We start from the raw sequence: 24,113 nt of genomic DNA, 5'->3' as shown, positions 1-24,113 counted from the left end.
TACACACACCTGTACCCTGTATCCCTCATACACATCACACATATACACTCACCTGTACCCTGTATCCCTCAGATACATTAAACACGTACACTCATCTGTACCCTGTATCCCTCAGACACATCACACACATACACTCATCTGTACCCTGTATCCCTCAGACACATCACACACATACACTCACCTGTACCCTGTATCCCTCAGACACTTCACACACATACACTCACCTGTACCATGTATCCCTCAGACACATCACACACATACACTCACCTGAACCCTGTATCCCTCAGACACTTCACACACATACACTCACCTGTACCATGTATCCCTCAGACACATCACACACATACACTCATCTGTACCCTGTATCCCTCAGACACATCACACACATACACTCACCTGTACCCTGTATCCCTCAGACACATCACACACATACACTCACCTGTACCCTGTATCCCTCAGACACTTCACACACATACACTCACCTGTACCCTGTATCCCTCAGACACATCACACACATACACTCACCTGTACCATGTATCCCTCAGACACATCACACACATATACACTCACCTGTACCCTGTATCCCTCAGACACATCACACACATACAGTCACCTGTACCATGTATCCCTCAGACACATCACACACATATACACTCACCTGTACCCTGTATCCCTCAGACACATCACACACGTACACTCACCTGTACCCTGTATCCCTCAGGCACATCACACACATACACTCACCTGTACCCTGTATCCCTCAGGCACATCACACACTTACACTCACCTGTACCCTACATCCCTCAGGCACATCACACACATACACTCATCTGTACCCCTCAGACACATCACACACATACACTCACCTGTACCCTGTATCCCTCAGACACATCACACATATACACTCACCTGTACCCTGTATCCCTCAGACACATCACACACATACACTCACCTGTACCCTATATCCTTCAGACACATCACACACATACACTCACCTGTACCCTATATCCTTCAGACACATCACACACATACACTCACCTGTACCCTGTATCCCTCAGGCACATCACACACATACACTCACCTGTACCCTGTATCCCTCAGACACATCACACACATATACACACCTGTACCCTGCATCCCTCAGACACATCACACACATACACTCACCTGTACTCTGTATCCCTCAGACACATCACACACATATACACACCTGTACCCTGTATCCCTCAGACACATCACACACATACACTCACCTGTACCCTGTATCCCTCATACACATCACACACATACACTCACCTGTACCCTGTATCCCTCAGATACATCAAACACATACACTCATCTGTACCCTGTATCCCTCAGACACATCACACACACATAAATTCACCTGTACCCCTCATCCGTCAGACACATCACACACATACACTCACCTGTACCCTGTATCCCTCAGACACATTACACACATACACTCACCTGCACCCTGTATCTCTCAGGCACATCACACACATACACTCACCTGTACCCTGTATCCCTCAGACACATCACACACATACACTCACACTGTACCCTGTATCCCTCAGACACATCACACACATACACTCACCTGTACCCTGTATCCCTCAGACACATCACACACATACACTCACCTGCACCCTGTATCTCTCAGGCACATCACACACATACACTCACCTGTACCCTGTATCCCTCAGACACATCACACACATACACACACCTGTACCCTGTATCCCTCATACACATCACACACATACACTCACCTGTACTCTGTATCCCTCAGACACATCACACACATACACTCACCTGTACCCTGTATCCCTCAGACACATCACACACATACACTCACCTGTACCCTGTATCCCTCAGATACATCACACACATACACTCACCTGTACCCTGTATCCCTCAGATACATCACACATATACACTCACCTGTACTCTGTATCCCTTAGACACATACACACCTGTACCCTGTATCCCTCATACACATCACACATATACACTCACCTGTACCCTGTATCCCTCAGATACATTAAACACATACACTCACCTGTACCCTGTATCCCTCATACACATCACACACATACACTCACCTGTACCCTGTATTCCTCAGACACATCACACACTTACACTAACCTGTACTTATATTGTCACATATTTCCTGCACTGCAGCTTCTGGCATATTTCTTTGCCACTGATCCTCTGTTTGTTCAGTGTTACAGGAAATCTTAGCATCGTTTTCACCTGAAATAAGAATAAATAAATTACTATTTACATGGTTATACATTTTTTTAAAACAAAATGTATGCTCACCTGATAAATTATTTTCTTTCCTGGCAGGGAGAGTCCACAAATTCATCCATTACTGTTGGGAATACAACATCTGGCCCCCAGGAGTAGGCAAAGACACCCGAGCCAAAGCTAAAAGTATCCCTCCCACTTCCCCTAGTCATTCAGCCGAGAAAATAAGGAAAAGTAAGAGAAACCTAGGGGTATAGAGGTGCCAGAAGATAAGGAAAAAATGCTGAATTAAACATAATAGAGAGGGTTCGTGGACTCCCCCTGCAAGGAAAGAAAATAATTTATCAGGTAAGCATAAATTTAGTTTTATTTCCAATGGCATGGAGAGTCCACGATTCATTAATTACTGTTGGGAATCCAATAACCAAACTAGAGAGGACACAGAATGGGCTGGGAGGGAAAATAAGGCAGACAGACCTAAACTGAAGGCACCACCGCTTGAAGCACTTTTCTCCCAAAGGAAGCCTCAGCTGAGGCAAAAACCTCAAACTTATAAAATTTTGAAAAGGTATGCAAAGAGGACCAGGTAGCCGCCTTACAGATTTGTTCCATATAAGCTTTGTTTTTAAAAGCCCAAGAAGAGGACACAGCACAGGTAGAATGAGCCGTAATACTCTCATGAGGCTGTTGACCAGCTTCCACGTAAGCCAAACAAATGTCACTCAGCAAAAAAGAAAGAGTAGTCGCGGTTGCCTTCTGACCCTTGCGCTTACCAGCGTACAGGGCAAACAAGGAAGAAGATTTTATAAAATCCTTGGTTGCCTTAAAGGGACATTAAACACCTAATGAAAATTGCTGAAATCTACTTTTTCTTATAAATAAAAATAAAATAATCACTGCTGTTTATTTTATCTGTTCCTCTTACCCCAAACTTTTCAAAGGGATTGTTTTGAAATACAGTGTTGAGCCAGTGCCAAATTTCCTATGTAAGCTGCCATATTGTAGCGTGCGTTACAGGGCTCAGTAGTCACATGACACATCATATTGGCTGTTACATACAGTACTTCGAGAAATATAACATTTGCCTGCAGCGTGTGAGCTGCAGTGAGACACATTTATCTCTCAGTCAGTCAGGGTGTTAATACATTTGCCAGTCTATTGTATATAATACACATTATGCAGCAAATGCTAAGTGCATTACTTATGTTTTTAACTTCCCAACACACATTTATATTTTTTTGAAACTCCACAAGTTTTCTGCTCTAAGCAGTGCGTTCAGGCACTGTTATTGTCAATTACTGACATGCTCCAGGAGGGGGAGGGGGAGGGGGAAGCTATAACGGAACGGAGTGAAGTTTGTTTGTGCAGATGATTTCTGCTTTTCATGACATTTGATCCTGGTAATGTGAATCACTAAGGGCTGACAGCTTAGTGTTCGTTTAGCAAGGATCGTTGGTATGCATTATTTATCAGTGTGATCTACTCCTTCCGTTCCATCACACACATACACTCACCTGTACCCTGTATCCCTCAGACACATCACACACATACACTCATCTGTACCCTGTATCCCTCAGACACATCACACACATACACTCACCTGTACACAGTATCCCTCAGACACATCACACACATACACTCACCTGTACCCTGTATCCCTCACACATCACACACATACACTCACCTGTACCCTGTATCCCTCAGACACATCACACACATACACTCACCTGTACCCTGTATCCCTCAGACACATCACACACATACACTCACCTGTACCCTGTATCCCTCAGACACATCACACACATACACTCACCTGTACCCTGTATCCCTCAGACACATCACACACATACACTAACCTGTACCCTGTATCCCTCATACACATCACACATATACACTCATCTGTACCTTGTATCCCTCAGACACATCACACACATACACTCACCTGTACCCTGTATCCCTCAGACACATCACACATATACACTCACCTGTACCCTGTATCCTTCAGACACATCACACACATACACTCACCTGTACCCTGTATCCCTCAGACACATCACACACTTACATGTACCCTGTATCCCTCAGACACATCACACACATACACTCACCTGTACCCTGTATCCCTCAGACACGTCACACACATACACTCACCTGTACCCTGTATGCCTCAGATACATCACACACATACACTCACCTGTGCCCTGTATCCCTCAGACACATCACACACATACACTCACTTGTACCCTGTATCCCACAAACACATCACACACATACACTCACCTGTACCCTGTATCCCTCAGACACATCACACACATACACTCACCTTTACCCTGTATCCCTCAGACACATCACACACATACACTCACCTGTACCCTGTATCCCTCAGACACATCACACACATACACTCACCTGTACCCTGTATCCCTCAGACACATCACACACATACACTCACCTGTACCCTGTATCCCTCAGACACATCACACACATACACTCACCTGTACCCTGTATCCCTCATACACATCACGCATATACACTCATCTGTACCTTGTATCCCTCAGACACATCACACACATACACTCACCTGTACCCTGTATCCCTCAGACACATCACACATATACACTCACCTGTACCCTGTATCCTTCAGACACATCACACACATACACTCACCTGTACCCTGTATCCCTCAGACACATCACACACTTACATGTACCCTGTATCCCTCAGACACATCACACACATACACTCACCTGTACCCTGTATGCCTCAGATACATCACACACATACACTCACCTGTGTCCTGTATCCCTCAGACACGTCACATACATACACTCACCTGTACCCTGTATCCCTCATACACATCACACACATACACTCACCTGTATCCTGTATCCCTCAGACACATCACACACATAGACTCACCTGTATCCCTCAGATACATCACACACATACACTCATCTGTACCCTGTATCCCTCAGACACATCACACACATACACTCACCTGTATCCTGTATCCCTCAGACACATCACACACATAGACTCACCTGTATCCCTCAGATACATCACACACATACACTCATCTGTACCCTGTATCCCTCAGACACATCACACACATACACTCACCTGTACCCTGTATCCCTCATACACATCACACACATACACTCATCTGTACCCTGTATCCCTCAGACACATCACACACATACACTCACCTGTACCCTGTATCCCTCAGACACATCACACACATACACTCATCTGTACCCTGTATCCCTCAGACATGTCACACACATACACTCACCTGTACCCTGTATCCCTCATACACATCACACACATACACTCATCTGAACCCTGTATCCCTCAGACATGTCACATACATACACTCACCTGTACCCTGTATCCCTCAGACACGTCACACACATACCCTGTATCACTCAGACACATCACACACATACACTACCCTATATCCCTCAGACACATCACACACATACACTCACCTGTACCCTGTATCCCAGACACATCACACATGTACGCTCACCTGTACCCTGTATCCCTCGGACACATCACACACGTACACTCACCTGTGCCCTGTATCCCTCAGACACATCACACACATACGCTCACCTGTACCCTGTATCCCTCAGACACATCACACACGTACACTCACCTGTGCCCTGTATCCCTCAGACACATCAAACACATACACTCACCTGTATCCTGTATCCCTCAGACACATCACACACTTACACTCACCTGTGCCCTGTATCCCTCAGACACATCACACCCATGTGTTTATTCCATGTTATACCTGTATGCCTTAAGTGAAGAATAAAGTTTTCTGATTTGTTATTGCTATGTGCTGCCGGACTTCTCTTCTTTGTTTACATCACACCCGTACACTCACCTGTGCCCTGTATCCCACAGACACATCACACACTTACACTCACCTGTGCCCTGTAACCCTCAGACACATCACACACAATCACCCGTGCCCTTGGACCCTCAGACAATTCACACATTCTTCAGACACGTCTTACAGGTACACACACTTTTGTCCCTCACACATCACGCATGTACACTCACCTGTGCCCTACGTCCCTTTAGAACATCACATCACACTCACCAGTGTTGATATTGTCACTGATTTTCTGCTCCAGAGATTCTAGTTTACTATTTAACCCTAGATTATTTGTTTGTTTGTCATTAAAGTGCCATAAAACATTTTGAGTTATATGCATATTGTAAAATGGTCAACTGAGGTAAAACTGTGTGCAAAAAAAAGTGTAAAAAAAAAAAAAAAAAAAAAAAAGCTTCTAAGTATTTTAACATTTCCAAAAAGCGGTATAATTACTTACACTTTAGTGTTGCCAAGTGTAGCCTGCTCCGCCCCCCCTTATCAGTGTCCTACTTCAAACCTTGTGCTATCATATAACAAAGTGTGCATGTGAGGAGAATTACTTATGCAAGTAAGGGAGGGGGGTTGAGGAGGGACAGCAGGTACTGCTATTGTTTGTTGCCAAGAGGCTTGCTCGTTTCCATGGGGATAATGTCACATACTTTGTGAAAGCTTCAGCATTATACTGTGCACTACTTTAGTCAGACGTCATGTTACTCTGCCTCTTACTGTGTACGTGCACAAGTGCATTCTGCAGAAGCTATGGCCTGGATAGCATCTTCCATATATGGAAATGCCCAGGCGGGAGCTTGATTCAAAACAAAACTATGCCTGAATTAAAGGGGTTAATGGGGGTTAAAACAGAAACCGTTTTGCAGGTAAACTTTGGCTGCATTTTATATTTAGAAACTTATGTTAGTTCATACTGTTCTATGTCTCTTAACAATATAACTTCAGTCTTAACAGACCATTTAACTATGGTCAAATGTTCTACGTTTGCAACACTAACATTACATAGCTGTGTGTTTATACTAGTTTAGTTAAAAGGAAATAAACTTATAGTAGCTACAACTGAAATATTGTAATATTATTGTATCTGTGTAACTGACATCAGCAGCATGAATAATAAATAATAATACTTAATAATAAATAATAATAATTCATAATAAATATAAACGTAGCTTAATGGTCTATAAATCAATAAGAAATAAAAAAAATAAAATGTTTTAGTGATGGTGCTGGTTTCTGTATCCTGCAGCTGCCCTGACCAGTAATTATTTTGTTATGTTTTTCCCCAAAACACGCAAACGAATCACCAGCTCTCACTATGTAAATGCTGTCAGGAGCTGACAAGATCATGTGACACAGCAGCCTCTCAGCCCCGCCCCTGCGGGACTCTGTACATGGGCTATTTTATTACAAAAATCACAAACCTCTCTAGTCTGCTTTGTGTACTGATATGGCAGAAGCGTTCATGAAAACACATTCAGCATCCGCTACCGATACGGCAAAAAGTGCATGTCAACTCTCATTCTGCATCAGCAAATAATATGGCTAAAGCTCTATATGAGGGAGTTATTTGTAAACAATTTAATACACTCCAGAAGGTAAAATAGATCACTGAGAATAGATTTAAGGAGAAAACATTTTACAGTACAATGTTCCTTTAAATGTAAACACATAAATATGCTGCTAAAGAGAGAAAATGATTTTACTGGGGTATGGGATAATTATTATTGTAGAATCACAATTCTCAAAGGTGTCAGCAGCCAAAAAATGTGATATCAGTCCCTTTATATTTGTGCTCTACAGAGGACACACAGAAAGGTTAATGTAGAGTGAAAAAACATAATTTATGCTTACCAGATAAATTCCTTTCCTTCCGGATAGGGAGAGTCCACGGCTTCATTCCTTACTGTTGAGAAATACAACACCTGGCCACCAGGAAGAGGCAAAGACACCCCAGTCAAAGGCTTAAATATCCCTCCCACTTCCTCATTACCCCAGTCATTCTGCCGAGGGAACAAGGAAAAGTAGGAGAAACATTAGGGTATAATTGGTGCAGGAAGTATAAAATAAATAATAGGGGACCACCTATAGAGAATAAAAAACGTATGGGGGGCGTGGACTTCCTATCCAGGAGGAAAGGAATTTATCTGGTAAGCATAAATTATGTTTTCCTTCCTAAGATAGGGAGTACACGGTTTCATTCCTTACTGTTAGGAAAACAATACACAGGCTCCAGGGGACACTGAATGAATAACGGAGGGAACAAAAAGGAAGAGGCGGACCCTATTCTGAGGGCACCACAGCCTGCAAAACTTTTCTCCCGAAAGCTGCTTCAGCCAAAGCAAAACCTTTTGAAAAAGTATGTAAGGAGGACCAGGTAGTCGCCTTACAAATCTGATCCATAGAGGCCTCGTTCTTAAAGGCCCAAGAGGAAACCACGGCTCTAGTGGAGTGAGCCGTTATACTCTCAGGAGGATGATATCCCGCTGTCTCGTAAGCTAAGCGGATGACACTCCTGAACCAAAAAGAAAGGGAAGTTGAAGTAGCCTTCTGCCCCTTACGCTTCCCAGAATAGACAACAAAGAGGAAGATTGTCTAAACTCCTTAGTAGCCTGAAGATAGAACTTCAAGGCGCGAACCACATCCAAATTGTGACGTAAGTGTTCCTTCGATGAAGAAGGATTAGGACACAAGGAAGTTATTTGCAAAAGAGAGAGATGGCACCTATGTTTCAGCTCAAAATAGATTCAATTCTCAAATGCTTGAAACAAAGTCAAAAGTTTTGATCCAAAGACCAACACTTCACCCTGTCACTCAGACAGACATATAGCGTATAACACACTGTACTTTCACACTGCCAAACGATTTCACCGGTCCTGGGGGAAAACCCTGCTGGCCTCTTAGCGTAAAGCGGCTTAGACGAGAAAAGGTAAGAACAGTGGCTTACCTCCCTTTTCCTTCGGGCCAACGCGGATCCCCCCTCTTCAGTTACTCACTAGTCGGCGGGTGATGTCATCATTCCAATGCGGTATCTTAGATGCGGTCCCTTTGTGGTGATGGTGGGGGTGATGGTTACTGCCGGGGTAATCCTAGGTGACGTGCTCACTCGTCTTCCTTAGTGAAACATACCTTTGTCCAAAAGAGGAGCACTCTCACAACAACGGATAAAAAGTTAAAGATAACATTTCTTTAACAATAAAAATCTATACAGCAGCAGTTAGTTGAGAAGTAGGCTCCTCTCTCCACCCCCACTGTCGCTGTGTGGATCCCATTCCTGTATGGATTTTTATTGTTGAAGAAATAAAAAGTTATCTTTTACTTTTTATCCGTTGTTGTGAAAGTGCTCCTCTTTTGGACAAGGAAGGAACCACAATCTCCTGATTGATGTTGCGATCTGACACAACCTTAGAAAGAAAACCTAATTTAGTAAGTAAAACTGCCTTATCTGCATGAAAAATCAGATAAGGGGGCTCACATTGCAAAGCAGAGATCTCAAAAACTCTGCACACAGAGGCAATAGCCAATAAAAAGAGAACCTTCCAAGATAACAATTTAATGTCAATGGAATGCAGAGGCTCAAACGGAACCTGTTGCAAAACCCGAAGAATAAGACTTAGGCTCCAAGGTGGAGCCCCAGATCTAAACACAGGTCTGATCCTAATCAGAGCCTTAACAAAGGACTGCACGTCTGGAAGCTCAGCCAGTCTCTTGTGCAATAAAACCGACAGGGCCGAAATCTGTCCCCTCAGGGAACTAGCAGAAAGGCCCTTCTCCAGCCCATTCTGGAGAAAAGATAAGATCCTGGCAACCTTAACTCTGTGCCCGGAAAAACAACGCCCTTTACACCAGAATAAGTAGGTCCTCCACACCTTGTGGTAGATACACTGAGTAAGTGGTTTACGAGCTTGAATAAGAGTATCAATGACACTCTCAGAGAAACCTCTCTTGGCTAAGACTAAGCATCCAATCTCCACGCAGTCAGCCTCAGAGAATCTAGATTTTGATGAACAAATGGACCTTGTATCAGCAGGTCTCTGCGACAAGGTAACTTCCACGGTGGAGATGAGGACAACCCCACTAGATTCGCAAACCACACCCTTCTCGGCCACAATGGAGCAATCAGGATTACTGATAAGAACTCTTTTTCAAGTTTATCTTCCATCCATGTGATCAAAGAAGACAAAAGGATGGTGCTTGCACCAGAATATCGTCCAAGTATGGGGCTACAGCAATAACCTGAGTTCTGGCAACGGCTAGAAGAGCCCCCAGAACCTTCGTAAATATTCTTGGAGCAGTAGCTAGGCCAAACGGAAGGGCAATGAACTGGAAGTACTGGTCCAGGAATGCAAACCTCAGGAACTGAAAGTGTTCCTTGTGGATTGGAACATGAAGGTAAGCGTCCTTCAGATCTATAGTGGTCATAAACTGGCCTTCCTGAATTAAAGGAAGGATGGACCTTATCATCTCCATCTTGAAGGAAGGGACAATGAGAAATTTGTTTAAGCACTTTATGTCCAGAAGTGGGCAGAAAGTTCCCTCCTTATTTGGGACGATGAAAAGGTTTGAATAAAACCCCAAACCTCTTTCTTTGATAGGCACCGGGAAAACAATTCCTAAGGAGGCTAGATCCCGAACGCACCCTAGAAAGGTATCCCTCTTTTCTGGTCTGGTAGACAGATTTGAGAGAAGGAATCTGCACCTTGGCAGATGAGATTTGAAGCCTATCGTGTATCCCTGAGATACCACCTCCAGGACCCACGGATCCTGTACGTCCTGTAACCAGGCGTCTAAAAAAAGAGACAGTTTGCCTCCTACACGATCCGATCCCGGATCGCCCCTTCATGCTGATTTGTTTTCGGCGGGCTTCTTACTCTGCTTGGATTTATTCCACCAGTCGCACCAGTAGGTAGCTGCTCTGGAAACCGCGGCAACTGTAGCCGCCGGTTGAAACAAAAATCCCGTATGTTGAAACATCTTTCTCAGAAAGGTTTCCATTTTCTTATTCATCGGCTCTCTGAACAAAGAACTACCATAAAGAGGTATAGTATGTTTAGCAAGCGTAGAGATAGCACCATCCACTTTAGGAATGGAGCCCCACAAAAGCAGGTGAGAGTCCGGGACCAACTTTTTAAAAGTAGACGAGGGAGAAAAGGAAGAACCCATTCTTTCCCATTCGTTCTTAATAATGTTCACCATCTTAACCGGCACAGGAAAAGTCAAACAAACTTTCCTGTCTTCGTAAACTCTGTCGAATTTAGGTATCATAGGTTCTTCAGGCAGCGCGGCCTCTGGAACGTAGACAGAACCTCTTTTAATAAAAAAAACGCAAGTGCTCAATTTTAAATCTAAAGGATGGTTCCTCCGCAGCAGGAGGCTTAGACGCTAAGGACTGTGACCCAGAAAGTTCACCCTCTGCAGCTAAAGAAGTTAACTCATCATCGGATAACTGGGACATAATAGCTATATCCGATAAATATTTAGATGACTCCGGGACAGACTGTGGGTCAGGAGAGCTATGTTTAACTTTTCTCTTGCGTTTGTTAGAGCGAGGTAATGCACTGAGGGCCGCAGACACCACAGTTTGTAACTGCACGGCAAAATCTGCAGGAAGAAGGCCTCCTCCAGATGGAGGATTAGATGTGCTACGGTGAACTGCATGTGGAGTGGATAATGTAGCAAGGGTAGTAATCTCACGGGACGCTGAGTCCTGAGAGGTAGACGGCTCAGAGGGACTAAGAGCCTTAGCAGGCTTGTCTCCCTTCTTAGATTTTATAACGGTGTTAAGGCATGTGGAACGTATTTGTGTGGCTGGAAAAACCATGGCCTCCTCACAATATAAACAGGTATGATTTAGTACAGAAGGAGTACCTTCTAACATGTCAGAGTCCTCCATAGCTCAGGTTATACCCACAGGAGGACACAAATAAACATGTTTTTTATCATGCACCTTTATACTCCCAATGGCTGGGGCACTCACCACCTCCTAGACCCAGGCAGTTAACAGAGGAAACGCTCTCCTCAGGTTCAAGCCTCAGCCGGAATGGAGGAAATGAGCATAGACCACATTCGGTCACATGGAGTGCAAGACAGTACTTCTCCTGTTATTACAAGTACAGCAAGTAATAGGAGCTGTGCAACACTTTCAAAAATGAAAGTGAAACATAAAAGTGAAACCTGTTTGTTCCAGCCAAAAACACACAGTCTATCAGCCCAGGAAAAAATCACACAAAGCAGCATGTAAATAATTAATACACTGATTAATTAACCACAACTGTTCAATAAACCCCCTTCAGAGGATATTAACCCTGGATCCTATCAAGGTATAAAGGAGCCACACTGTGACCCTGTTATAGTGTTTTATGTGAAAAAATTGAAACAATCTTACCTCCAGCATCCATGCTGTGGAAAAGACAGTGTGACAGTCTTATAGCAGCGCTCCTGACATGGACTTGAATGAGAGAAAGCAGGCAGTGAAACTCGTCAACACTGATTGCTTAGAAGCTGTTAGCAGCAGTCTGGATGGTTTCGCAGAAAAACTTTCCCTGCATCTCCAGACTCTAACTTTCATCAATACTCTCACTGAGAGGTTTACATGACTACTTAAAACTCCAGTCCTATCTTGAAGGGCAGATACCCTTTTTCAGGACTCTCCCAATCTTCTGCCACTTCTCTGCCACCTCCTAACGTGACGAAAGGCAAAAAATGACTGAGGTAATGAGGAAGTGGGAGGAATATTTAAGCCTTCGGCTGGGGTGTCTTTGCCTCCTTCTGGTGGCCAGGTGTTGTATTTCCCAACAGTAAGGAATGAAGCGGTGGACTCTCCCTATCTTAGGAAGGAAAAGGGGATTTAAACATGACAAACAGGAGTCAGCAGCAGAAAATGGCGACCTATACCTTTTGCTATGTAGCCTTGTGACATCCTTCATTAGCAGTTACAGTGTTTATGGTCTAAAACCGGCCCTGAAAATGTTACAACCATTGGGTTTAGCATTCTGAAGTTTCCAAAAACTACGTCTATAAACGACATAGATTAGTGCTTAATTACCGCACACAGATCTGGGATATGATGATGTCACTTTGGTACAGAGCACCACATATTACATATCACACACTCACTTGTGTCCGTATCCTCGTGGTTTTCTATGTCACTATATACATAGATTTCCTGCTCCTGAAAGTCCAGGGGTTTCTCCGCACACAGATCTTCTGTTTCTTCCACTTTAATTTTAACTGAAGAAAAACATACATATGATACATTAAATAGTTAACATGACAAATGTTTATACATTATGTCTATTGTCTATCTACTTCCTGCTTGGTGTCACAGAGCTCACACTCTACATATCAATATCATTAACCTACATACTCTCTCTCTCTACTCTTATGTCTATATCTTGTGTCTGATGTAAATGTTTTTATCTGCTCCTGGTAGGAGTGTTAGTAAAACGATATACGGCAGATAGTTTACATTAATACAGTGCACACAATGTAGGGGGCAGTATGTAGTGGTGTGCTTCACGGTTCAGTGCCGGAGCCTGATGTGTAATAAGTCTTCCCCTATAAACAGTGGTTTGTGATTATAAGTTATTTCTTTCATGTAATTAGCAAGAGTCCATGAGCTAGTGACGTATGGGATATACATTCCTACCAGGAGGGGCAAAGTTTCCCAAACCTTAAAATGCCTATAAATACACCCCTCACCACACCCACAATTCAGTTTTACAAACTTTGCCTCCGATGGAGGTGGTGAAGTAAGTTTGTGCTAGATTCTACGTTGATATGCGCTCCGCAGCAAGTTGGAGCCCGGTTTTCCTCTCAGCGTGCAGTGAATGTCAGAGGGATGTGAGGAGAGTATTGCCTATTTGAATGCAGTGATCTCCTTCTACGGGGTCTATTTCATAGGTTCTCTGTTATCGGTCGTAGAGATTCATCTCTTACCTCCCTTTTCAGATCGACGATATACTCTTATATATACCATTACCTCTGCTGATTCTCGTTTCAGTACTGGTTTGGCTTTCTACAAACATGTAGATGAGTGTCCTGGGGTAAGTAAATCTTATTTTCTGTGACACTCTAAGCTATGGTTGGGCATTTTGTTTATAAAGTTCTAAATATATGTATTCAAACATTTATTTGCCTTGACTCAGAATGTTCAACTTTCCTTATTTTTCAGACAGTTTCATATTTGGGATAATGCATTTGAATTAATCATTTTTTTCTTACCTTCAAAAATTTGACTCTTTTTTCCCTGTGGGCTGTTAGGCTCGCGGGGGCTGAAAATGCTTCATTTTATTGCGTCATTCTTGGCGCAGACTTTTTTGGCGCAAAAATTCTTTTCCGTTTCCGGCGTCATACGTGTCGCCGGAAGTTGCGTCATTTTTTGACGTTATTTTGCGACAAAGATGTCGGCGTTCCGGATGTGGCGTTATTTTTGGCGCCAAAAGCATTTTAGGCGCCAAATAATGTGGGCGTCTGATTTGGCGCTAAAAAATATGGGCGTCGCTTTTGTCTCCACATTATTTTAGTCTCATTTTTCATTGCTTCTGGTTGCTAGAAGCTTGTTCTTTGGCATTTTTTCCCATTCCTGAAACTGTCATTTAAGGAATTTGATCAATTTTGCTTTATATGTTTTTTTTTTTTTTTTTTGTCTTACATATTGCAAGATGTCTCACGTTGCATCTGAGTCAGAAGATACTACAGGAAAATCGCTGTCTAGTGCTGGAGCTACCAAGCTAAGTGTATCTGCTATAATTTTTGGTATCTGTTTCTCCAGCTGTTGTTTGTATTGCATGTCATGACAAACTTATTAATGCAGATAAAATTTCCTTTAGTACTGTTACATTACCTGTTGCTGTTCCGTCAACATCTAATTTTCAGAGTGTTCCTGATAAACATATGAGATTTTATTTTTTATATCCATTAAGAAGGCTATGTCTGTTATTTCTCCTTCTAGTTTACATAAAAGTCTTTTAAAACTTCTCTTTTATCAGATGAATTTTTAAATGAACATCATCATTCTGATACTGATAAATCTTTGTATTTGTTCAAGATTTAATTTATTCGTTCTTTATTTAAAGAAGTATTAATTGCATTAGAAATAGAGGATTCTGGTCCTCTTGATACTAAATCTAAACGTTTAAATAAGGTTTTTAAATCTCCTGTAGTTATTCCAGAAGTGTTTAATCTCCCTGATGCTATTTCTGAAGTAATTTCCAGGGAATGGAATAATTTGGGTAATTCTTTTACTCCTTCTAAACGTTTAAGCAATTATATCCTGTGCCATCTGACAGATTAGAGTTTTTTTGGGACAAAATCCCTAAGGTTATGGGGCTGTCTCTACTCCTGCTAAATGTACTACTGTTCCTACGGCAGATAGTACTTTATTTAAGGAAAATTGAATCCTTTCTAAGAAAAGCTTACTTATGTTCAGGTAATCTTCTTAGACCTGCTATATTTTTAGCGGATGTTGCTGCAGCTTCAACTTTTTGGTTAGAAGCTTTAGCGCAACAAGTAACAGATCATAATTTTATAGCATTATTATTATTCTATAACATGCTAATAATTTTATTGGTGATACCATCTTTTGATATCATTAGAATTGATGTCAGGTATATGTCTCTAGCTATTTTAGCTAGAAAAGCTTTATGGATTAAACTTGGAATGCTGATATGTCTTCTAAGTCAACTTTGCTTTCCCTTTCTTTCCAGGGTATTAAATTATTATCTCAATTGTTTCTGGAAGGAAGGGAACTTTTTTACCAAAGGATAAAAAATCTAAGGTAAATTTAGGTCTAATAGTCTTTTTCGTTCCTTTCCTCACAACAAGGAACAAAAGCCTGATCCTTCATCCTCAGGAGCGGTATCAGTTTGGAAACTATTTCCAGTTTGGAATATATCCAAGCCTTATAGAAATCTATAGCCAGCTCCTAAGTACCCATGAAGGTGCGGCCCTTATTCCAGCTCAGCTGGTATGGGGCAGATTACGTTTTCTTCAAAGAAATTTGGATCAGTTCCGTTCTCAATCTCTGGTTTCAGAACATTGTTTCAGAAAGGTACAGAATTGGCTTCAAGTTAAGGCCTCCTGCTAAGAGATTTTTTTCTTTCCCGTGTCCCAGTTAACACAGCAAAGGCTCAGCATTTCTGAAATGTGTTTCAGATCTAGAGTTGGTTGGAGTAATTATGCCAGTTCCAGTTCTGGAACAGGGGCTGGGGTTTTATTTTATCTCTTCATTGTACCAAAGAAGGTCAATTCCTTCAGACCAGCTCCGGATCTATCAATATTGAATCGTTATGTAAGGATACCAACATTCAAGATGGTTACTGTAGGACTATCCTGCTTTTTGTTTAGCAAGGGCATTATATGTCTATAATAGATTTACAGGATGTGTATCTGCATATTCCGATTAATCCAGATAACTTTTAGTGTCTGAGATTCTCTTTTTAGACAAGCATTACCAGTTTTTTGGCTCTACCGTTTGGCCTAGCCTCAGTTCCAAGAATTTTTTTCAAAGGTTCTCGGTGCCCTTCTTTCTGTAATCAGAGAACAGGGTTTTGGTATTTCCTTATTTGGACGATATCTTGGTATTTGCTCAGTCTTCTCATTTTCGAAGAATCTCATACGAATCGACTTGTGTTGTTTCTTCAAGTTCATGGTTGGAGGTTCAATTTACCAATCAGTTCATTGATTCCTCAGACAAGGGTAACCTTTTTAGGTTTCTAGATAGATTCAGTGTCTATGACTCTGTCCTTGTCAGACAAGAGAAGTTTAACATTGATATCAGCTTGTCAAAACCTTCAGTCACAATCATTCCCTTTGGTAGCCTTATGCATGGAAATTTTAGGTCTTAGGACTGCCGCATCAGATGCGATCTCCTTTGCTCGTTTTCACATGCGACCTCTTCAGCTCTGTATGCTGAACCAATGGTGCAGGGATTACTCAAAGATATCTCAATTAATATCTTTAAACTGATTATACGACACTCTCTGACATGGTGGACAGATCACCATCGTTTAGTTCAGGGGGCTGCTTCTTGTTCTTCCAACCTGGACTATAATCTCAACAGATGCAAGTCTTACAGGTTGGGGAGCTGTGTGGGGGTATCTGACGGCACAAGGGGTTTGGGAATCTCAGGAGGTGAGATTTCCGATCAATATTTTGGAACTCCATGCAATTTTCAGAGCTTTCCAGTCTTGGCCTCTTCTGAAGAGAGAGTTGTTCATTTGTTTTCAGATAGACAATGTCACAACTGTGGCATACATCAATCATCAAGGAGGGACTCACAGTCCTCTGGTTATGAAAGAAGTATCTCGAATTTTGGTTTGGGCGGAATCCAGCTCCTGTCTAATCTCTGCGGTTCATATCCCAGGTATGGACAATTGGAAAGCGGATTATCTCAGTCGCCAAACGTTGCACCTGGGCGAATGGTCTCTTCACCCAGAGGTATTTCCTCAGATTGTTCAATGTGGGAACTCCCAGAAATAGATCTGATGGCTTCTCATCTAAACAAGAAACTTCCCTGGTATCTGTCCGGATCCCGGGATCCTCGGGCGGAGGCAGTGGATGCATTATTTTCTTCCTTACAAGTGTCATCCTGCCTATATCTTTCCGCCTCTAGTTCTTCTTCCAAGGGTATTCTCCAATATTCTAAAGGAATGCTCGTTTGTCCTGCTGGTAGCTCCAGCATGGCCTCACAGGTTTTGGTATGCGGATCTTGTCCAGGTGGCCTCTTGCCAGCTGTGGACTCTTCCGTTAAGACCAGTCTTTCTGTCTCAAAACCTTAATTTTAAGGTATGGAGTTTGAACGCTTGATTCTTGGTCAAAGAGGTTTCTCTGACTCTGTGATTGATACTATGTGACAGGCTCGTAAATTTGTATCTAGAGAGATATATTATAGAGTCTGGAAGACTTATATTTCTTAGTGTCTTTCTCATCTTTTTTCTTGGCATTCTTTTGAATACCGAGAATTTTAGTTTCTTCAGGATGGTTTAGATAAAGGTTTGTCCGCAAGTTCCTTGAAAGACAAATCTCTGCTCTTTCTGTTCTTTTTCACAGAAGGTTTGCTAATCTTCCTGATATTTATTGTTTTGTACAACCTTTGGTTCGTATAAAACCTGTCTTTAAGTCAATTTCTCCTCCTTGGAGTTTGAATTTGGTTCTGGGGGCTCTTCAAGCTCCTCCTTTTGAACCCATGCATTCTTTGGTCGTTATATTACTTTCTTGGAAAGTTTTGTTTCTTTTGGCCATCTCTTCTGCCAGAAGAGTCTCTGAATTATCTACTCTTTTTTGTGAGTCTCCTTTTCTGATTTTGCATCAGGATAAGGCGGTGCTGCGAACTTCTTTTGAATTTTTTACCTAAGGTTGTGAATTCTAACAACATTAGTAGAGAAATTGTGGTTCCTTCATTATGTCCTGATCCTATGAATTTTAAGGAGAAATCATTGCATTCTTTGGATGCTGTTAGAGCTTTGTAATATTATGTTGAAGCTACTAAGTCTTTCCGAAAGACTTCTAGTCTATTTGTCATCTTTTCCGGTTCTAGAAAAGGCCAGAAAGCTTCTGCCATTTCTTTGGCATCTTGGTTGAAATCTTTATTTCATCATGCCTATGTTGAGTCGGGTAACACTCCGCCTCAAAGGATTACAGCTCATTCTACTAGGTCAGTTCTACTTCCTGGGCGTTTAGGAATGAAGCTTCGGTTGATCAGATTTGCAAAGCAGCAACTTGGTCCTCTTTGCATAATTTTACTAAATTCTACCATTTTGATGTGTTTTCTTCTTTTGAAGCAGTTTTTGGTAGAAACGTACTTCAGGCAGTGTTTTCAGTTTGAATCTTCTGCTTATGTTTTTTCATGAAAATTTTATTCTGGGTGTGGATTATTTTCAGCAGGAATTGGCTGTCTTTATTTTATCCCTCCCTCTCTAGTGACTCTTGCGTGGAAAGATCCACATCTTGGGTAATCATTATCCCATACGTCACTAGCTCATGGACTCTTGCTAATTACATGAAAGAAAACATAATTTATGTAAGAACTTACCTGATAAATTCATTTCTTTCATATTAGCAAGAGTCCATGAGGCCCGCCCTTTTTTGTGGTGGTTTTGATTTTTTTGTATAAAGCACAATTATTCCAATTCCTTATTTTATATGCTTTCGCACTTTTTTCTTATCACCCCACTTCTTGGCTATTCGTTAAACTGAATTGTGGGTGTGGTGAGGGGTGTATTTATAGGCATTTTAAGGTTTGGGAAACTTTGCCCCTCCTGGTAGGAATGTACATCCCATACGTCACTAGCTCATGGACTCTTGCTAATATGAAAGAAATGAATTTATCAGGTAAGTTCTTACATAAATTATGTTTTTTAGAAGCTTCCTTTAAAGAGTGGGTAATTTATGAAACGCACATAAATGCATATTGTGCATCAGCAAATGATATGGTTGAAGTGCACTTAAAGGGATAATTCGGTCAAAATTTAAATGCACATAGATGAATGAGATCTTTGAATATAAACATATTTGCTATATAAATGTATTGTCACAACATGCTTCTAGCAAAAGTTATTTTGTTTTAGTGACAAAAATTTTCTCTGCACGTGCACACGAAGCAAAGCTATATATACTCAGTGCACAAGCATTTTAAATACTGCAGCTGCTCAGAGCACTTGTGGGGCTTATATCATGTCAGCAATTAACAAATTGAGTCACTACCAAATGGTACAAGCACCTTAGGCTCTCTCAGGAAGTGCTGTGTTTAACATGCTGTTGCACAGTGAATATTTAAATACACTTTTTAAACCGCTATAGCTTTTACTAGAAACATTTTTGCTAATATATGTATATTACAAAAATGCTTCTATGCAAAACTGAAATGCATCCATGAGGATTCCAATTTTGGCTAGAATGACCCTTTAAATGCCCATTTTACATAAGCAATGATATGGCAGAAGCTCTTGTGAATGCCCATTCTGCATCAGCAACTGATATGGCTGAAGTGCATGTGACAGCACATTCTGCATCAGCTACTGATATGGCTAAAAGCGCATGTCAATGCTCATTCTGCATCAGCAAATTATATAGCTAAAGCTCTTGTGAATGCCACTTCAAATTACAAAATAAAGGTAAAGGATATATTTGTAAACAATTGAATACACTCCAGAAGGTAAAATGGATCACTGAGAACACATTTTAGGCGAAACCCCTATGTTTAAGGAGTAAGCGTTAAATTTCCATGCCGTCAAGTTCAGAGACTTAAGATCCGGATGGAAAAACGGACCTTGGGACAGAAGATTTGACCGCAGAGGAAGAGGCCAAGGAGGACAACTGGACATCTGTACCAGATCTGCATACCAAATCCTGCGAGGCAAAGCTGGGTCAGCCAGGATTACTGATGATTTATCAAGTCTTATCTTGGAGGTTACTCTGGGAAGAGGAACCAGAGGCGGAAACAGATAAGCAGACTGAAAATGCCAAGAAACTACTAGAGCATAAACTATCTATGCCTGAGGATCCCTGGACCCTGCAAAGTACCGGAGAAGTTTGTTTTTCAAACGAGAGGTCATCAGATCTATCTCTGGGAGACCCAAAGATTCACAATCTAAGTGAACACATCCTGGTGAAGAGACCACTCCCCTTGATGTGGAGATTAAAGACTTGACAATCTGAGAAAATCTGCCACCCAGTTGTTCCCTACTGCAATATGAATTGCAGAGACTAGGCAAGAATTGGTCTCTGCCCATGAGAGAATCAGAGATACCTCCATCATTGCCAGGGAACTGCGAGTTCCCCCCTGATGGTTGACATAAGCTACTGCTGTTACATTGTCTGATGAGACTCCCTTTTCAACAGAGGCCAAACTTGAAGAGACCTGAAAATTGCACAGTGTTCTAGAACATTGACTGGTAACCTTGCCAACTGAGGATCCCAAACTCCCTACGCTGTCAGAGACTCCCAAACAGCTCCCCAGCCTTAGAGACTTGCATCTGTAGTGATCATAGTCCAGGTAGGATGCGCAAAAGAAGCCCCCTGAACTAATCCAGCCACCAAGTTAAAGACTGACTTGTACTGGGATCCAAAAAACATAATTTATGTAAGAACTTACCTGATAAATTCATTTCTTTCATATTAGCAAGAGTCCATGAGCTAGTGACGTATGGGATATACATTCCTACCAGGAGGGGCAAAGTTTCCCAAACCTCAAAATGCCTATAAATACACCCCTCACCACACCCACAATTCAGTTTAACGAATAGCCAAGAAGTGGGGTGATAAGAAAAAAGTGCGAAAGCATATAAAATAAGGAATTGGAATAATTGTGCTTTATACAAAAAAATCATAACCACCACAAAAAGGGTGGGCCTCATGGACTCTTGCTAATATGAAAGAAATGAATTTATCAGGTAAGTTCTTACATAAATTATGTTTTCTTTCATGTAATTAGCAAGAGTCCATGAGATAGTGACGTATGGGATAATGACTACCCAAGATGTGGATCTTTCCACGCAAGAGTCACTATAGAGAGGGAGGGATAAAATAAAGACAGCCAATTCCTGCTGAAAATAATCCACACCCAAAATAAAGTTTAATGAAAATATAAGCAGAAGATTCAAACTAAAACCGCTGCCTGAAGTACTTTTCTACCAAAAACTGCTTCAGAAGAAGAAAACACATCAAAATGGTAGAATTTAGTAAAAGTATGCAAAGAGGACCAAGTTGCTGCTTTGCAAATCTGATCAACCGAAGCTTCATTCCTAAACGCCCAGGAAGTAGAAACTGACCTAGTAGAATGAGCTGTAATCCTTTGAGGTGGAGTTTTACCCGACTCAACATAGGCATGATGAATTAAAGATTTCAACCAAGATGCCAAAGAAATGGCAGAAGCTTTCTGGCCTTTTCTAGAACCGGAAAAGATAACAAACAGACTAGAAGTCTTTTGGAAAGATTTAGTAGCTTCAACATAATATTTCAAAGCTCTAACAACATCCAAAGAATGCAACGATTTCTCCTTAGAATTCTTAGGATTAGGACATAATGAAGGAACCACAATTTCTCTACTAATGTTGTTGGAATTCACAACCTTAGGTAAAAATTGAAAAGAAGTTCGCAACACCACCTTATCCTGATGAAAAATCAGAAAAGGAGACTCACAAGAAAGAGCAGATAATTCAGAGACTCTTCTGGCAGAAGAGATCGCCAAAAGGAACAAAACTTTCCAAGAAAACAAAATTTATGCTTACCTGATAAATTCCTTTCTCCTGTAGTGTAGTCAGTCCACGGGTCATCCATTACTTATGGGATTATAACTCCTCCCTAACAGGAAGTGCAAGAGGATCACCCAAGCAGAGCTGCTATATAGCTCCTCCCCTCTACGTCATACCCAGTCATTCGACCGAAACCAAACGAGAAAGGAGAAACTATAGGGTGCAGTGGTGACTGGAGTTTAATTTAAAATTTAGACCTGTCATAAAAAACAGGGCGGGCCGTGGACTGACTACACTACAGGAGAAAGGAATTTATCAGGTAAGCATAAATTTTGTTTTCTCCTGTTAAGTGTAGTCAGTCCACGGGTCATCCATTACTTATGGGATACCAATACCAAAGCTAAAAGTACACGGATGACGGGAGGGACAGGCAGGATCTTTACACGGAAGGAACCACTGCCTGAAGAACCTTTCTCCCAAAAACAGCCTCCGAAGAAGCAAAAGTGTCAAATATGTAAAATTTCGAAAAAGTGTGAAGTGAAGACCAAGTTGCAGCCTTGCAAATCTGTTCAACAGAGGCCTCATTCTTAAAGGCCCAAGTGGAAGCCACAGCTCTAGTAGAATGAGCTGTAATTCTTTCAGGAGGCTGCTGTCCAGCAGTCTCATAGGCTAAACGTATTATGCTACGAAGCCAGAAAGAGAGAGAGGTAGCAGAAGCTTTTTGAACTCTCCTCTGTCCAGAATAAACGACAAACAGGGAAGAAGTTTGGCGAACATCTTTAGTTGCCTGTAAATAAAATTTCAGGGCACAGACTACGTCCAGATTGTGTAGAAGTCGTTCCTTCTTTGAAGAAGGGTTAGGGCACAATGATGGAACAACAATCTCTTGATTGATATTCCTGTTAGTGACTACCTTAGGTAAGAACCCAGGTTTAGTACGCAGGACTACCTTGTCTGAATGAAAAATCAGATAAGGAGAATCACAATGTAAGGCCGATAACTCAGAGACTCTTCGAGCCGAGGAAATAGCCATTAAAAACAGAACTTTCCAAGATAACAGCTTGATATCAATGGAATGAAGGGGTTCAAACGGAACACCCTGTAAAACGTTAAGAACTAAATTTAAGCTCCACGGCGGAGCAACAGTCTAACAGGCTTAATCCTGGCCAAAGCCTGACAAAAAGCCTGAACGTCTGGAACTTCTGACAGACGTTTGTGCAAAAGGATGGACAGAGCTGAGATCTGTCCCTTTAAAGAACTAGCAGATAAACCCTTTTCTAAACCTTCTTGTAGAAAAGACAATATCCTAGGAATCCTAACCTTATTCCATGAGTAACTCTTGGATTCGCACCAATGCAAATATTTACGCCATATTTTATGGTAAATTTTCCTGGTAACAGGCTTCCTCGCCTGTATTAAGGTATCAATTACTGACTCCGAAAATCCACGCTTTGATAAAATCAAGCGTTCAATCTCCATGCAGTCAGCCTCAGAGAAATTAGATTTTGATGCTTGAAAGGACCCTGAATCAGAAGGTCCTGTCTCAGAGGCAGAGACCAAGGTGGACAGGATGACATGTCCACTAGATCTGCATACCAGGTCCTGCGTGGCCATGCAGGCGCTATTAGAATCACCGATGCTCTCTCCTGTTTGATCCTGGCAATCACTCGAGGAAGCATCGGGAAGGGTGGAAACACATAAGCCGTGTTGAAGGCCCAAGGTGCTGTCAGAGCATCTATCAGAACCGCTCCCGGGTCCCTGGACCTGGACCC

The 24,113-nt window shown here is 41.9% G+C and overlaps 1 protein-coding gene across 2 annotated transcripts in view; it reads right to left on the bottom strand.

The window, feature by feature from the left end:
- Window positions 1-24,113, bottom strand: part of LOC128666691 (gastrula zinc finger protein XlCGF57.1) — a 207,797-nt gene that overhangs the window by 8,859 nt on the left and 174,825 nt on the right. For both annotated transcript variants that reach the window (XM_053721426.1, XM_053721427.1), the window contains exons 10-11: window positions 13,265-13,378; window positions 2,149-2,256 (exon numbers count right to left, since the gene is read on the bottom strand). In XM_053721426.1, the coding sequence (XP_053577401.1) occupies window positions 2,149-2,256; window positions 13,265-13,378 (222 nt within the window). The remainder of the gene's footprint in view (window positions 1-2,148; window positions 2,257-13,264; window positions 13,379-24,113) is intronic.

This window comes from Bombina bombina, chromosome 7 (genome assembly GCF_027579735.1).
Source record: "Bombina bombina isolate aBomBom1 chromosome 7, aBomBom1.pri, whole genome shotgun sequence".
Taxonomy (NCBI): domain Eukaryota; kingdom Metazoa; phylum Chordata; class Amphibia; order Anura; family Bombinatoridae; genus Bombina; species Bombina bombina.
The sequence above is the reverse complement of the archived record's forward strand: the minus strand, read 5'-3'. Positions and strand labels throughout refer to the sequence as shown.